Below are 18,071 nucleotides of genomic sequence, written 5' to 3'. Positions count from 1 at the left end.
CCAGCATCCACTATGGACTACGAGAAATAGATTTACCGGTGAGTAAAATCTTATTTTTTCCCCACCATACATATTGGACAGATACATCTCTAGATGTGTACCCAGAGTAAGAAGGTAGAAAATGAATATATGGGGGGAAGAATAGATGGAAGAAAGAATTGGTATGGAAAAGGAAGGAATGGTGCATAGTGATTGGAAGGTGGGGTAAAAGATGGGAAAAAATACCCTTGCACAGTAGCTAACGCGTCATCAAAATGACTGGTGAAAGTATGCATCCTACATAATAAAAGGCTAACGCTGCTCCTCACCTCTATGGGGGGATTTCAAGTGTTTGAGCACCAGTTGCCACTAGATGGCGCGCAGCAGAACAATTAAATTGTTGCTCTGTTCGGTCCTACACAGGCGCCGGCGCTGACATTACTGTTATGATGATCTGTCATTTTGACGGGCTGGTAAGTACCTGGATTTTCCCTAGCAGGTTAATTTTTTTTTTTTTTTTTTTATAATGATGTCCCTCCTAAAACAGAAGTAAATATCCTATAATATCCTGACTGCTTTTGATCGCTTTGGCATGGTGAGATTTGTAGTTCCACAAAAGTTGAAAGACTGGGATAGCACACACCCTATGGATATAAGAAAGGGCAATAATGCCAGGTACACACTAGACCAGAGGTCCTCAAACTCGGTCCTCAGGACCCCACACAGTGCATGTTTTGCAGGTCTCCTCACAGAATCACAAGTGAAATAATAAGCTCCACCTGTGGACCTTTTAAAATGTGTCAGTGAGTAATTAATACACCTGTGCACCTGCTGGGTTACCTGCAAAACATGCACTGTGTGGGCCCCCGAGGACCGAGTTTGAGGACCTCTGCACTAGACCATGTGTGTACCTGGCAATATCTGCCGTGGCGGGTCCCGGAGGTGGGTGCATACACGCTTGATGGTATCAGGTGCGACAGAGCGGTGGCGTGGGGAGGAGCTTGGCAGCAGGCATTGCTTGCGACATTGCCAGATTCAGCTGCGTGTACAGCCAACCTTAGATTTCGCAAGTAACCCGCGGCAGCACGCATCGCTGAAGATATAGTGGGTACACAGTGGATGATTTGAAGGATTTGTTGTTCAGAAATATCTGAATAGGGCATCTCATTCAAAAAGTCGTCTAGTGTGTACCCAGCTTTATTTCATTATAAGAGATTTCAGGTGATCTTATGCTTCAGTTGTAGTGAAAATCTCTCTGTATATCTACTACAGTGAAGGAGCAGGAGCAGTAAAACAAGACACATGACCTCTAGAAGCAGTGCTACAAAGGCTGTTGGGATCCTGGCATTCAGGACACCGACGCCGGAATCCCGACAACCCTTGAAATGCTGCCGGTTGTAATTCCGAGGGCAGGCCCGTATTCCCACTCGGGTGGTGGGTCCACGCCACCACCTGAGTGGGAATATAATCTCGCCACCGGGCCTGAAGCGTGGCACTCGCTGCCTTGCAGCCAGGATTCCGGCTGTCTGGATACTGATAGCTGGCATTCCATCAGCCGGGATTACATATGTATTCCCTACAAAGATGTAACACTTTCATTAACAGGCAGGTCAAAGTTTTTATATGAATACTACTATTCTAAAAATGGTTTTATTTATATAAATTTAGAATTTAGGAGTAGTGCTGCTATACTTATGTGACGTGTCCCTGCATTTATTCTAGTTTTTCTGTTGCTTACACCAGTCATCACTCTTTCAATTGTTTTTTTTTTTTTTTCACCTTTTATATTTCCTTTTGTTTTTATTCAAGTATGTCTCACTAAAACAATGTGAACAGTTAGAGGTAAATGTAAATATGCCACGCCTGTGCAGTAGAGCTGCCAACCCTTTGAATGATGACTCTACCAGCTGGCTTGTAGAGCATGACAAAACCAGAAACCTAAACTAGATGCATGATTTTCAGTATAAAACCCTGTAAATGGTATTTTACTGCATGACTGATGGAAAGCCGGTGAGATGCTTTCACATACCATGCATCCATCAGAAGTATAAAAAAGAATGATGATGTAGTCTAAAGGTGGGTACACACTGTGCGATACGCTCCATGAGCAATATTGCACAGTGTGTTCCCTCCCGGGCTGCCCGACATTGGCCCTCATTCCGAGTTGTTCGCTCGTTCTTTTTCATCGCATCGCAGCGATTTTCCGCAAACTGCGCATGCGTAATGTTCGCACTGCGGCTGCGCCAAGTAAATTTGCTAAGAAGTTTGGTATTTTACTCACGGCATTACGAGGTTTTTTCTTTGTTCTGGTGATCGGAGTGTGATTGACAGGAAGTGGGTGTTTCTGGGCGGAAACTGGCCGTTTTATGGGAGTGTGTGAAAAAACGTTGCCGTTTCTGGGAAAAACGCGGAAGTGGCTGGAGAAAGGGGGGAGTGTCTGGGTGAACGCTGGGTGTGTTTGTGACGTCAAACCAGGAACGAAACTGACTGAACTGATCGCAGTGGCAGAGTAAGTGTCGAGCTACTCAGAAACTGCTTAGAAATTTCTATTCGCAATTTTGAGAATCTTTCGTTCGCAAATTTGCGAAGCTAAGATTCACTCCCAGTAGGCGGCGGCTTAGCGTGTGCAATGCTGCTAAAAGCAGCTTGCGAGCGAACAACTCGGAATGAGGGCCATTGTGTGTACACACTGAGCGATACCGCAAACAGTATCGCTCAGTGACGTCACACCACAGCCGGCTCATACATGCAGTTTTGGCCGACATTATCATTAACGACCACAGGAAATGCACATCGCCCATCGTTTGCCACATACACACTGTGCAATATTTTAGTCAATATCATTCAGAAGGCGGAAAATGAGCGCTATTGACTGAAATATTGCACAGTGTGTACGCACCTTAAGGAAAAGTAATGGGGTGAATATTCAGATGTAAATTAAAAAAAAAATTCTTTATCAGGTATCCAGTCAATGTAATAATTGTAAATAATGGCGTTTGACTTAGATACATTTGAAATAACTTTTATTTGCTCTTCAAAACAGCTTATTATCAAATGTAAACATCTTAGAATGGGAGCAAACCAGTGTTGAGCTTGCATAAAAAATTGTGAGTTTTGTGCCAAGTCTCTGATATCTGAGGAAAGTAGACAAATGTCTTAACTGTAGTCATACTCTTCACAAGGGATGACCCGTACTGTGGTCTCATTGACATAGGTCATAGGATGTATTGGAAAATTGCTGAGGCAATTGTTTAGAAAACAAACAGCCCACAAGAGGTTTTTTAACTTTTTACATCAAATTTTCCCATATCCCACAATGCATTGTGCTCAGACCAATAAGCATAATTATAGTATCACTGAAAGTCTGCTCAACTCAGAAAATACACAGAAACGTATGCATTCTATGCTGTAGCCAGGCAATCCTTTTTATACAGTTTATACAGGTACAACCCTGCTACTTTTATGATACTTTATATACTAAATGTAAATCCGCAAAGAAGACACATATGAATATCCCGTATACATCCCCATCCCCAATACCACCTTTACCAAATCACATCACACAAGTGACGTACATTCAGATACACACAGCTTGCCAAAGGTCAGACCTTTCTACAGCAATGACAACACACTGTCCCTACCATGTCCAGTAGTCAGCGGCACTCCCCTCCCTGGCTTGTCAGAAACTGGAGGGATATTGCATTGGTTAGAATGTCATACAGAATGCACTTACTCTATAGACACTTTTATGAGTGTACCTGAACACTCCAATGCAGGATATCATTCGTATAGAAGACTAAAAGTTTAGTGCTACACGTTTTATTTGCATTTTATTTCTGTTGAAAAACTTGCTTGACATTGGCGTCTGCCAAATCCTCATTTTGTTTGCTGTAATTCGTTACCAAAGAAGTGCGTTGAACCTGTTCCAACTTCTGTTTAGACTTCATAGTTTAGATTTTACAGTTATATCTGGATAACTAACAAATGGATTTAGCAGGCTCTACCCTTAAATATCTCTACAGTAAAATGAGATCTGCCAGTTCCTGTATTCAATGCTATTTTGCAGGTTTCATGATCAGAGAACTGATCCATTAGGTCTTCTGTGAGAAACTAATAAGAAGTGGGTATTTGTAGTGATTTCCTTACAGACCGTCCAATTATTTTGTCATGTTATTCAGATGATCACAGTATCTTTGGGTTTGTAACGAGTTACATGTTTCTAGCTCGGTGATCTGTAACCTGATATACTTCAGGTGCCACATGAGTGGCCCTCTAACCTTTAAAAGGGCCATACAATATTCTTTATTTAAATGCAGTTTAATAAAAGAATGATATACCTATCTGTAATAAATATCAGTAGACATTTTAAACAAGTGCTACAAGCTATTTAACAAATAAATGTTTAAGCAAGGTGGAGCTGGAAGCCATACGTGAAGGCTCAGCTGCCTGTTGGCCATCACCGTTCCGTCACAGAACAAATCTGACCATTCCAAAGTCTTGTCTTCTGCGGTGCTAATAAGTAGTTATGAATAAAACGTGTATTTTCAGTTTAGTTTCTTAAAATGTAACACTTATTAAGCTGCTAATTGGAATATCTTAAATCCATGGTTTTACTTATTTTGGTAGAGTGTGGGCATGAGTTTTATTATTTTGCACACTAACCTTGATAAGAACAGTGTAGCAGCGTTTTTCAGCTTTGTCCTTCAATACTGCAACAACTAACAAGGCATGTTGTAATGAAATAATGTGTAAAAGTGGGAGAAATGTGTCTATATACATTCAGGACTAGTTTATAGTAGTCTGTTGCATCTACTCCAGTGCGATTAGAATCTTCCTGTATCAGTGTGACAACAGCCTGCATCAGTGTTCTATGATGACTGAGACCCTGCTCCTTCCTCCGTTTAACAGTCTATGGCTTTCCATTTGTCTCCATTCTCCTCCTCACATCATAACACTGGCCCTATTACATGCAGCCCTCTCCATACTCACCCAGGTAGAGAGGATACTGCCTCTCCTTGAGCCAAGAACAGTGTGGTGATCTGATTGGTTAATAAATATAATACACATGGATGAGTAGGAAATGAATATTGAATACAATAAGTTGTGCCACTTATAGTGAAATGCACCTTAGAAATGTTTTTGGTATTCTCTGTCCCTTAAACTGTTTAGACAAGATTACTAATAGGATATTCTGGTAGAATAGTTGCTCCCTTGAAATAACAGAATATATAATGCAGAGTTGCAAAAGGGCTGGGCGGTAATAGTTAAATGAAAGCCAAACGTACAGTAAAATGGAGCCACCAACATAAAGCAACTTAATTGGGTTGCTGGACAATCATTGTGGTCTCTATGCACCGAGGCAACCAATGTTTTGCTAGTGGTGGTGGAAAACAATATCTCATGTTCTGCTAGAACAGGTATTCCCAACCTCTGTCCTCAAGACACACTAACAGTGCAGGTTTTAGTGATATCCAGGCTTTAGCACAGATGGCTAAATCAAAATAATTAAGTCACCTGCGCTCAAGCATGGATATCACTAAAACCTGGACTGTTAGCGTGTCTTGAGGACCGAGGTTGGGAATGCCTGTGCTAGAACGTCATTTCTCAAAGTGTGTGTCGCAGCACTATAGTGTGTTGCAACGTAATGCCTAGGGTGTCGCACAGAAATGCGCTGTGACAGCTGGGTCCCGCGCAGAGTCAAGCCAATAAGCAGAGCAAGGAGGCAGAGAGGCTAATTTTCTGCTCTACCCTTCGCTCCACTGACTGGTTACAGGACACATCTGTGATGGAGAGAGTGATTTCCCGTACTCACTTCACTGACTGCATCAAACACGGTGCCATCTGTCCCTGGCTTCCATTAGGAGCTGCAGCGGGAACCCAGGCAAACCACAACACACACTTGGTAAACTCCCAAAGTTACTGTAGGTAAGAGAATGGGTTGGGGGGTGGTTATTTGTTTAAAAAAGGAAACTCTTGACGTGTAGACTGGGATGGTGTGAAGGGGGGGGTGTTGCGTTTTTTTTGGTGTCGTTGAATATGAACATACATCAGGACTGAGGGTACCCCCCCCCCCCCCCCCCCCCCATCATGTGATTGTCCTGAGAGTGCCGCCTGTAACCTATTACCATTTGTTCTTGACACCTGGGAGGGCAACTAGGCTGGTAAACTTAGTTTTTCAAGTTGAGTGCCGGTCTGAATGTGTGTGTGTGTGTGTGTGTGTGTGTGTATATATATATATATATATATATATATATATATATATATATAAATAAAATTTGTCTGACATATTAGAACAATAAGGTTGTTTTACATCCTATATAATAACAAGCTAACTCTTCTCCTCATCTCTGAGGGGGAATTCAAGTGTTTTGCGGCCACTAGATGGAGCAATTAACTTGCAATGTTTGGGCATGCACAGCTGCCGATGCTGACATTACTCTTATGTTCTGTCATTTTGCCGGTCTGTTAAATTAAAAAATGTAAATAAACTAGTTATGTGTAGTGTATGTACTGTAGATGTCACACTTAAGGGAGCCATTGTGCTAGGACATAGCATAAATGTGAGATTATGTATAGATATGGTGATAGAGAAGGCCATAGCATATGGACAACATCAGGCTCCTGCTTATCACACGATTGGGTGATAACATATGCTCTGTGGATGGTTGTATTCCCTTTCTGGAAGCCTCTCCTATCAGTAGCGTGAAGATGATCACTCTGCCATTAAGTAGCTGCTAGCATCAAGTTTACATTTTAAGAGAACTATACCCAGACTATGCAGGGAAAGTGCTTTGTGTAACATTACAGTACAACCAGAGCCCTTTACTGTTGGAAACAGGTATTCTGTAAAGCCACTCATCTGCTTGTTGAGAAATGGTGAAAGAAGACTTATCTGAACATATCCACTGTCTAGTAGTTAATTACTTGTGCAAGTTCCACTTTTGAGTTTTTCGAAATTGTTTTGCCAGGTGTGATGAGTGGCTTAAGTTGAGAACACTCTGCGATCACTCGGCTGATCAGGTAAATGCTCCCAATCAGCAGAGTACTGTGTACCCAGCTTGACCCCTTGTGAGTTCCTGCGTGTCCTGTACACACTGTGCAAGAAATAGCTCAGCATGTACAGGAGTTCTATGGAATCGTGAGGTCAGGCAGATAAATACTGAACCGCACATAAGATGTCCTCCCAATCCTGACCATTGCAGGAAGGTTTTAAGCCGTTTATGGGCTAATTTCTTCTGCATACACGCCTATACAATTGCCAGCCTGTTATCGGGTGCACTGCCCGACTATTGTATAGGTGTGTACCCAGCATTAGGCACTGACATCCAGCTGTGATATCATGCTCTGTTTAGTTATATGTACAGAGTTTGTTATATGTACAGTAACTGGCTGCTCAGGTTGACATTTCTTAGCAATTCATCTGCAGCTACTTCACTGTCATCAACTTAATCCATAGATTGCAGGCTCCTGGCAGCAGTGCTTCTGCCCACATCTGCACTTTTCTGATGTTTTCACTCAGAATTCTATACTGGCATCACCTAGGATACTGTTGCTTTGAATCTCTATCAAAGTCACTGAAGCCAATTTAGACACAATTATAAGCAACCCAGTGTGTGTGTGTGTGTGTGTCTGTCTGTCTGTCTGTCTATCTGTCTATATGACTTGTACACAATTTGGAATTAATGCAACATTATTTAAAGACCTCTTATCCTTGACTATGGGGCTTATGTATTAATACCTTACTACTAACATTCCGCTTTGCAGCAGATATTTTAATTTCTAATTAAAATTTCCCCGCTATGTACGAAGTGGAACAGCTCTCCCTGCAAGTTTCAACCAAGGCATTTTTTAGGAATCCTGCGCTGCGCATGAGCAGTGTAAATTTCTGGAATTGGAGCCGGCACCGGACAGAGGCTGCTGGAGAGGGATCAGAAGATCTCTCTCCTGCTGCCATACCTCCATTGGCTTATAGCAGTTTAAATTACAACATGGCCAACTTTCAGAGTTGGGTACACAGGGGTCAGATTGTAGTCCCCATTGATAAAAATGGAGACTAAAGGCCCATATAGAAGGGAGAGATGTGTGCTGAGCGAACCGCTCAGCACACATCTCTCCCCCCCGCTCAGCACAGCGTGATGTGTGCTGAGCAATGCGGGGGGGGGGGGGGGGCGCTCATTTCACCCAGCGGGTGAAATGAGCGACGTGCTACATTGGCCTGCATGCATGCCAGTCTAGCACCGGCGATAGCGATGTGCGGGGCAGCGCATCGCTTTCGCTGAGGGGGGTACGCACGAGTGATCTGTGCTTAAAATCTAAGCAATCTAGTCAGATTGCTTAGATTTTAAGCATGGATCTCTCCGTGAGTACCCCCCTTTAGATCTGTAGTGCTAATTAGCATTCTGCAGAAGATTTTTGTTAATTCCCCTGCATTATGTTATTAGTACACAGTAACAAACCATAGGATTATGCAGAAGCATGAGTTTCTACATAATTTTATTGGGAAAAAGAAGGCTTGATAAATAGGCCCGTATGAGTTAGTGCTGATCCTGAATGTTTAGGTGAGTGATATTTCTTATGGATTTTGCACAATCAGGACCTTTTTGATTTGTATGTATTTATGTAAGTACAGCCATGTATGTGTGTATGTATATGTGTGTGTGTGTGTATATATATATATATATATATATATATATATAGCAGTTGGTAACGGATCGGCACTCTCCTCAATGTAGAACAAACTGCTCAGGTGCCTTCTGGAGTACTAAATGCAGGTAAAAAGCTGTATAGCAAACAGCGGCACTCAGAGACTGACAAAGCCAAATGAAAATAAAGTGCTGGTGCTTTTTATTCCATGATACAGGCTGGGTGTTCCAACGTTTCGGGGCGCGCAAGCCCCTTTGTCAAGGTGAGCCAAATACTCTGTATTTGGCTCACCTTGACAAAGGGGCTTGCGCGCCCCGAAACGTTGGAACACCCAGCCTGTATCATGGAATAAAAAGCACCAGCACTTTATTTTCATTTGGCTTTGTCAGTCTCTGAGTGCCGCTGTTTGCTATACAGCTTTTTACATATATATATATATATATATATATATATATATATATATATATATATACATACATACATACATACATACATACATACATACATACATACATGTATGTTGAGTATCCCTTATTCGAAGTCACGCATTTTTGGTTCCCCCTACTGAGATAATGACATATTATATATATATATATATATATATATATATATATATATATATATATATATATATATATATATATATATATATAAAATTATCATATAGATACAGGTTGAGTATCCCTTATCCAAAATGCTTGGGACCAGAGGTATTTTGGATATCGGATTATTCCGTATTTTGGAATAATTGCAAACCATAATGGGATATCATGGTGATGGGACCCAAGTCTAAGCACAGAATGCATTTATGGTTCATATACACCTTATACACACAGCCTGAAGGTCATTTTAGCCAATATTTTTAACAACTTTGTGCATTAAACAAAGTGTGTGTACATTCACACAATTCATTTATGTTTCATATACACCTTATACACACAGCCTGAAGGTCATTTAATACAATATTTTTAATTATTTTGTGTATTAAACAAGGTTTGAGTACATTGAGCCATCAGAAAACAAAGGTTTCACTATCTCAGTCTCACTCAAAAAATTCCGTATTTCGGAATATTCCGTATTTCGGAATATTTGGATATGGGATACTCAACCTGTATATACATTTATAATATGTCATTATCTCAGTAGGGGACCCAAAAATGTGTGATTTTGGATAAGGGATACTCAACCTGTATATTTGTTTAAAGAGTGCTGGTCACCATATATGTTGTATAGCCATCTAAGGGAAGCAGTGATGTTGCTTTGAATTTATTTTTTTCTAATTTCATTCTCTAGCATCTCTTTTTATTATGGAAATGCTTTGTTATTTTAGAAGCAGCATATGATTGTTAGCTTCTGTTCACAGCAAGGGGGAATTTGGGGTCTATTTACTAAGCAATGGATATTTCAAAAGCCACGATTTATGCAGATTTTACCTGCCAGATTTAAAAGGGCAATAAAATTTCATGCGAAACAAGCCTGGGTTTGCATTTACTAGTCCCTGTTGAACATGGCAAGCAAAATTGGCAAAAATAATGGATTCTGAAAAATCAGTTGCTTAGTAAATATACCCCTTAGTACTTGCAGGGACAGGTGATTTGTAATTCATCCAAATACTGTTACATTTTGTAACTAGAGCCTAAACATACACTGCAGTAGGGATCATTGATCCAAATGCAAAACTGTATTCACATTCCTCTTAATATAAAATGGTTGAAGGTCCATGATTGATGTAGTATGTATTCTGCTGTAGTGCCCATGGTCTTCAACTGGCTGCATAGATCACTGATCCCAACAACAATGTATGTTAATGCTCCCATTAACATGTAGTTGTAGTGAACTCAGTGTATGAGATGATGATAAAGCAATCACACACATTCCATCTGTAGCTATAATCTATCCCTCCAATGTTGATCATATAGTTAGGCATAATGGCATGCTACAGCGTCCTGCCTCTTGATTTACCATATACTGACAGCAGCTTTTACGGTAAAGGACCATTTCTATCTCTTACCCATGAGAAGTTAAATTGTTATTGATATATTAGCGTTATCAATATAAATACACATCTGACACATACTTTTATAGAGTTTCTGCGTCCATAGCTAAAATGAGACAATTACTAGTTTTCAAACAGAATTGTCAAACATATTTTTTTATCTCTGTAATAGTGCAAAACATACAGTACGCCTGTGACTTAAGGACTGGTGTGGGACAAGTCCCTTACACATGGCAGTCCTTCTAGCTCCAACAACAGCTGAATGGCAGTTCCATTACTTATTCTAAGTCCAAAACAAATACAAATTTCCTACAACTGGCCCCTTTATCTGCATAAACCAGCCATTACGGTTTCAGCTCTGCATCTACTTGGAGCTTACCTCGGGTAACCTCAGTGTAAACATGCAGTGTAACAGTCACATTTTAGGACCCTGGAAATTCATGCACAGAAAATTACTTATAAATGAATCATCTCTAGAAAACCATTTTTAGAAAAAAAAAGCTCTGCATCTGTGAAAAGCAAATATCCCTCAGATGCATCTTCAGTGTCTGGTTAGACCAGACCGTGATCACATAATACTGTAGACGGAAGAAGGTTCCTTCATATTCCCTGTTCATTGTGCTGTATGAAGGCATGGAGATCACATCTCGGGCAATCGCCTCAACCATCCATGTACTGTGCATACACATACATGTAACACCCGCATTGTGGAATACCCATGTTCTTATGGAGCTAGCCTGAGCCTGGTACACCATAGACAAGGGGGCTGATGTCCTGCTCCCGGCTACTGCTCAGGCTGCGACTGCTGCTGTGCTATGGGGGAGCTGGCTGCTCGCCGCCCACTATCTGGCGATAACGCAGTTACTTGATAAAATGAAGCGCATCGCTCTGCACGATGGAGCCCTTGGAGCAGTCCAGGCTGGTCAGCAGCCTGAAGCCGCACTTCAGGGCCATCATAATGGCCTCAAACTTCAGCGTCTCCAGGGTGCAGACAAAAGTGTTGTCCTCCTTCAGCACCAGCCGGGTGCCGTTCTCCGACTTGATGAAATACTTGAACTGGATGACGTTGGAGGAGATGCAGAACTCCTCGGGGAAGCCGTCCAGACGGCTCTTGGACACCAGCACGATGCGAGCCTTGATTTTGGCTATGAAGTCTGGGGCATTGCAGAAGATCCGCAGCCCCTGGGAGCGGTCGTGGTTGTCTGTGATCTCCAGGAAGGTGGTCTCCCGGGCCGCCTGCTGCTCCCGCTCCCAGCGGGCTCTCACTGCCTCGTTCAGCGCCTTCAGCTTGAAGAAATCCGCTTCGTGTGCCAGCAGGTGGTTCTCCTGGAAGCCCTCTGGCAGCAAGAGTTCCCCATTCCGGAGAAAGTTCAGAACGTGCCGGAACAGTAGTCCGTCCCTGTCTATGAAGTAGTGTCCGTCCGCGTCTATGGGGCAGAATATCCTCCTGCTCATCACCCCCTCCAGGTACGAGTCGGGGTACTTGGCCAGCGTTTGCCGCTGTGTGATGTAAAGGTAGCCGCCTACGTTCAGGGTGACCAGTGGCGATTTGCAGTTCGTGCTGCCCGGGATCCCGTCCTCGCTGCTGGGGCATTTGTCGTCGCATTCCTTCTCCCTCTTGTGGCTATTGCCGCGTTCCATCCTGTGCGGCTCCAGTGCTAGCGGCTGCTGCCCGGGATCTGTGTCCCCTTAGCGGCTGCTGCAGCTGGCCGGACTGACTCCTTGCCTCTTTAGCGGCTGCTGCCCGGGATCTGTGTCCCCTTAGCGGCTGCTGCAGCTGGCCGGACTCCTTGCCTCTTTAGCGGCTGCTTCCCGGGTTCCGTGTCTCCTTTGCGGCTGCTGCTGCCCGGGCTCCGTGTCTCCCTAGCGGCTGCTGCTGTCCGAGCAACTGGTTGGTTCCATAGAAAAATAAATAATAAAAAGATTCTCTCTCAGACCAGCCCTGGTGAAGGCATGAAAACGCTGATAGCTTCGCCCGACGGTCCGCTCGGGTATGCAGTAGGTGGCGTATGAGCTGTGCAGTGCACACAGCGAGATAGCAGCAATCCAGTTGGGAAAAGAAGCATTTACATTTAACTGTGTATAGGAGGAACATGTGCACTGTCCTCCTCCATCCTCTGCAGCGCTACTCTCTGTTTCACTTTCTTTTGTTTTTTTGTAGAACTACACAAAAAACAACACATCTTGTTTATGAGCATTCTAAATGGATTCATCTCTGTATTATTCATCTACTGGTAACATTTGTAGAGTAGTGCTTGAACATGCATATCTATCTATCTATCTATCTATCTATCTATCTATCTATCTATCTATCTATCTCTGTGAAGGAATCTTTTTGTCCCACTCTTTGGGGTCTATTCATGAAGCAGTGAAAAGAGTGGAGAAGTAAGCCTGTGGAGAAGTTGCCCATGGCAACCAATCAGCTGCTCGGTACAACTGTATAGTATGCAAATTAAAAATGTTACATCAATGCTGATTGGTTGCCATGGGCAACTTCTCCACTGGCTTGCTTCTCCACACATTTCACTGATTCATGAATAGACCCCAAAGTTGCTGTAGAAGGGAAGAAGTGAGGTAAAAATGCTGCATGAGTTCAGATGGTTTCCATATGAAATGCCTACAGCCATAATGTCAAAAGTGACTCTATCCACCACAAAGCCAGTGCCAGGATACAACATGGATAAAATGACCTAATGCGCAGCAAGTTTAACTTCTGTAAGTAGCCATTTGACCATGATGGGCTCTTGGTGCTGTCTTTGTGCTGTCTGTAGAGTCACTGTGGTGCTCAGATGGACTACGGTGGTGATAGATAATAATTTCTGCGGTGGCAATAAATAATAATTCGTATGACTTTGTTACATTGTCTACAGTCAGTGCCTTTTAGTAATGAGTATACTTCTGAGGACGCTGAGCGACCTAGCTCAGAGAAACGCGTTAAGACACCACTGTGGAACCTAAATCTACACCATTCTGAGACTGATCCAGATAAGGACTTTTTCATCTTTCCAAATTGGATTCAAGAAATAGGAAACAACCCTCTCCTGTGCTTTATACATCCAGCATTTCATGGAAACACCTTGAATTCTCTACGCAGATGAACAACTAACCACCTTTCTGTGGAACTGTGTATGAGGTAACATCAGGTTAATACCAGCTGACTGTGCAATTGATATACAAGGAGGAGGGAATCCTTATGCATATAAAGTCCGGGATCATGAAATAATGGTTTGGTTTCTACCAGCAAATTGAAACACCAATATCTCAGAGCCAATGTTTACAATTTATTTTAGACTTTGATGTGTATATGTATTGACTGAATGTTTAGTCATATGCGGCTTTTTATATATTAAAAAATTAATTTTTACCCAACTGATCCAAGTGGTTTATTGAATTGGTAATACAACTCATAGCGCTGGTAACTTTCCTTATATTGTGTATATTTTTGTGGGGTCTGACAAACCCCTTCCAGCTGCTGTGGTAATTAAGTGGGTATTTCCTATCCTTTACCTTTTAGTAATGAGTGAGCCTCTTATTCCCAAACCATTGTGTGTTCTGCTTACTAACATTCTTATTCCTGGTTCAATAATTTGTATGAAATACATTATTTTGCAATGATATATATTTTTTTATTTTTATCTGTAGTAAATAATTTTATTTATATGGCAATAAGTGTTCTGTAGTGCTGTACATAGAGATAAAACATAAAATAAATTGCATAGGTAAGACAAGTGCATAACATTACAGACATACATAATTACGGTGCTGAAGTTACATAGTTATGTCGAGGAGATTTACCTCCCAGGTTAAGTGCGAGGAGCTATGCAATTATTGGCCACATCTAGCCCCGGAACCACTCATTAATACAGATTTCTGTTTGCACCTCAGGAGGGTGCAAACAAAAATATGCATTAAGTTCCCCTTCAGGGCTAGTTGTGGGTTTACCATAGACAGTAATTGAATAGCGCTGAGCCCTTACCCTGGAGCTAAAACCTTTCTGTAAGTCCTGTGGCTAATTGATTCCCCTCAAACCATAAAGGACCCTGCTTGTGAGAGCTTACATTCTGTGGGATGGGTAGACACAGAGAAGAAGAGAGGATTATACAGTGCCTTGCTAAAGTATTCACCCCCTTTGGCTTTTTACCTATTTTGTTACATTACAACCTGTAATTTATTTATTTTTTAATATGAATTTTATATGATGGATATGCAGAAAATAGTCTAAGTTGGTGAAGTGAAATTAGAAAAATGTATATAAAAAATAATTTTTATTAATTAAAATCTGAAAATTGGCATGTGCATATGTATGCATCCCCTTTGCTATGAAGCCCCTCAAAAGTTCTGGTGCAACCAATTATCTTCAGAAGTCACATAATTAGTGAAATGAAGTCCACCATTGTGCAATCTAAGTGTCACATGATCTGTCAGTATAAAAACACCTTTTCTGAAAGACCCCAGAGGCTGCAACACCAGTAAGCAAGAGGCATCACCCCATGAAAACCAAGGAGCTCTCCAAACAAGTCAGGGACAAAGTTGTTGAGAAGTACAAGTCAGGGTTGGGTTATAAAAAAAATATCCAAATCTTTGATGATCCTCCGGAGCACCATCAAATCCATCATCTTCAAATGGAAAGAACATGGTACCACAACAAACCTGCGAAGAGAAGGCCGGCCACCAAAACTCACAGACCGGGCAAGGAGAGCATTAATCAGAGTTCACAGCAGAGACTGGTGTATCTGCGCATGTGACCACAATAAGCCGTACACTCTATAAAGCTGGGCTTTATGGAAGAGTGGCCAGAAAAAAGCCATTACTTAGTGTTAAAAATAAGAAGGCACGTTTTGAGTTTGCCAAAAGGCATGTGGACGACTCCCCAAATGTATGGAGGAAGGTGCTCTGGTCAGATGAGACTAAAATTGAACTTTTCGGCCACCAAGGGAAACACTATGTCTGGTGCAAACCCAACACATACCATCACCCCAAGAACTTCATCCCCACAGTGAAATATGGTGGTGGCAGCATCATGCTGTGGGGATGTTTTTCAGCAGCAGGGACTGAGAAACTGTTTCGAGTCGATGGAAAGATGCATGGTGCTAAATACAGGGATATTCTTGAGCAAAACCTGTTTCAGGCTGCCTGTGATTTGAGACTGGGATGGAGGTTCACCTTCCAGCAGGACAATGACCTGAAACATACTGCTAAAGCAACACTCGAGTAGTTTAAGGGGAAACATTTAAATGTGTTGGAATGGCCTAGTCAAAGCCCAGATTTCAATCCAATTGAGAATCTGTGATCAAACTTGAAGATTGCTGTTCACAAGCAGAAACCTTCCAACATGAAGGAGCTGGAGCAGTTTTGACTTGCGGAATGGGCAAAAATCCCAGTGGCAAGATGTGGCAAGCTCATAGAGACTTATCCAAAGTGACTTGCAGCTGTAATTGCCACAAAAGGTGGCTCTACAAAGTACTGACTTTTTAGGGGGGTGAATAGTTATGCACACTGAAGTTTTCTGTTATTTTGTCCTATTTGTTTGCTTCACAATAAAAAAATAAAAATAAAAAAAAACATCTTCAAAGTTGTAGGCATGTTCTGTGAATGAAATGATGCAAACCTTCAAACAATCCATTTTAATTCCAGGTTGTGAGGCAACAAAACATGAAAAATGCAAAGGCACTGTAGATGGGTAATGCAGTGTTAGGTAAATTAGGTGGAGGGGTGTTGGGAATCAACGAACAGATGAGTATTAAAGGGCACCTTTAAACGCTGAGAAGTTGGAGGCAAGTCTTATTGGGTATGGAAGGGCTTTCCAGAGGTTGTGGTGGCATGTGAGTAATCCTGAAGGAAAGAGTGGGAGTCGGTGATTATGAAGGAGAGTATTTGTTTATTGGCGGAACAAAGCAACACAGAAGAGCAATAAAGGGCATTGTGCATGAATGAGGGCATACCCAGACAAAATGTAAAGCAACATATGAAATAATGACAGAGTACAAAGTATTCTAAGCATGATAGTAATGGACAAACTGAGTTATTGGTTGCATGGATTTTTCATCCTACCCCTGAAAGTAGCACTACATAGGTTACACTGGTTGTAATTGGCAAGCTATAGAATACTAAAGTGACATATGAAATACAAGATTTTTACATTCTCCTCAGACACATGCAACTGATAAATATACCTACAATTAAATATGATTGTTTAAGATAGCTGTAGGGAACAACCCTGTGAATCAATTTTCCAGGAACAACCTCACAACACCGATGCACATAGTTGTTCCATATGGCTATTTCAAACAGTGGTTTTGAATTTGACAAAAAGACCAACTTCAAGGTAAGAAAAGTTAACATTGATATTTATAAATGGGTTCACTATGGTATGCCGGCGGTCGGGCTCCCGGTGACCAGCATACCGGCGCCAGGAGCCCGACCGCTGGCTTACCGACAGTGTGGCGAGCGCAAATGAGCCCCTCGCACTCGCCACGCTACGGGCACGGTGGCGCGCTACGCTATTTTATTCTCCCTCCAGGGGGGTCGTGGACCCCCACGAGGGAGAATAAGTGTCGGTATGCCGGCTGTCGGGATCCCGGCGCCGGTATACTGTGCGCCGGAATCCCGTCAGTCGGCATACTGAAGACCACCCTTATAAATACCTTTATAATGCAATTGAAAGAGCACAAATTATTTTTCTTTTCATGATAGTTTTTCAAATAAATTTAAAAAATTGTGTTAAGGTAAAACCTAATACTTGTTTAACCTAACCCAAAATGTGTAATGTGAGTTACTCCGCCCCATTCTTTTTAAATATATTCACTTACACGATGGTCAGAGAAAATCATCTTGTATTTTCTCCTTAATATGTGGGTGGATGTTTATTAGAGAGTTGGAATTGCTTTCTGTCTTGTGATCTCATATTCGTAATGGTAGTTTTATTTCATGTAATGCAAGTTACCTATGTAGCAAAGAGGGTACTATGCCACATTCTGATGCTCAGAACAGGTCTCAGTCACTGGGACGAGGGGCAAGCCAGAGTTAAGAATTCTGCAGCTAACTTCAGCTAAGGTATTTCATACAGATGCACTACCTGGGTGTGACTGACTAATGTGTGTGAAGTTATAAAGGTTTATGGGAACCAGTGGGTGTGGCTTCTGATGCTAACGAGCAGCCGGACGACAGAGAGAGCTGGTGTGTATTAGCTAGTGTTCAGGGAAGTCATATTTGGGGAAACAAATGTGATGTACAACATTTGTGAAGAATAAAGTAGCCGTCTGATAAAGCAACCAGAGTAAAAAGTTGAGGTTTGTCAAACGAATCTTCACATAGTGGTGTCAGATTTTTACAGAGTTGTGTTAGACATTTTACACCATTTTTTCCACAAATGACCACCACTTCTAGTCATCTGATGTCCTTGATCACTCCAAAAATACTGCCATCCCATATATAGACAGACATCTTGAAGAAC

The 18,071-nt window shown here is 41.9% G+C and overlaps 2 protein-coding genes across 3 annotated transcripts in view; one reads left to right on the top strand and one right to left on the bottom strand.

The window, feature by feature from the left end:
• The window catches only part of GTF2F2 (general transcription factor IIF subunit 2), a 423,942-nt gene that overhangs the window by 157,496 nt on the left and 248,375 nt on the right, over positions 1-18,071 (top strand). The gene's annotated exons all lie outside the window — the stretch shown is intronic.
• Positions 10,759-12,766, bottom strand: KCTD4 (potassium channel tetramerization domain containing 4). The gene has a single exon (XM_063952830.1). It carries the CDS (start codon positions 12,257-12,259, stop codon positions 11,480-11,482), a length of 780 nt encoding a protein of 259 aa, XP_063808900.1. The 5' UTR covers positions 12,260-12,766; the 3' UTR covers positions 10,759-11,479.

The sequence above is a fragment of the Pseudophryne corroboree genome, chromosome 2 (genome assembly GCF_028390025.1).
Source record: "Pseudophryne corroboree isolate aPseCor3 chromosome 2, aPseCor3.hap2, whole genome shotgun sequence".
NCBI lineage: Eukaryota > Metazoa > Chordata > Amphibia > Anura > Myobatrachidae > Pseudophryne > Pseudophryne corroboree.
This window is presented reverse-complemented; position numbering and strand designations above follow the sequence as displayed.

Bases quoted from the DNA above. Each gene is read 5' to 3' on its own strand.
- KCTD4 (XM_063952830.1), bottom strand. From the start codon at position 12,259: ATGGAACGCGGCAATAGCCACAAGAGGGAGAAGGAATGCGACGACAAA.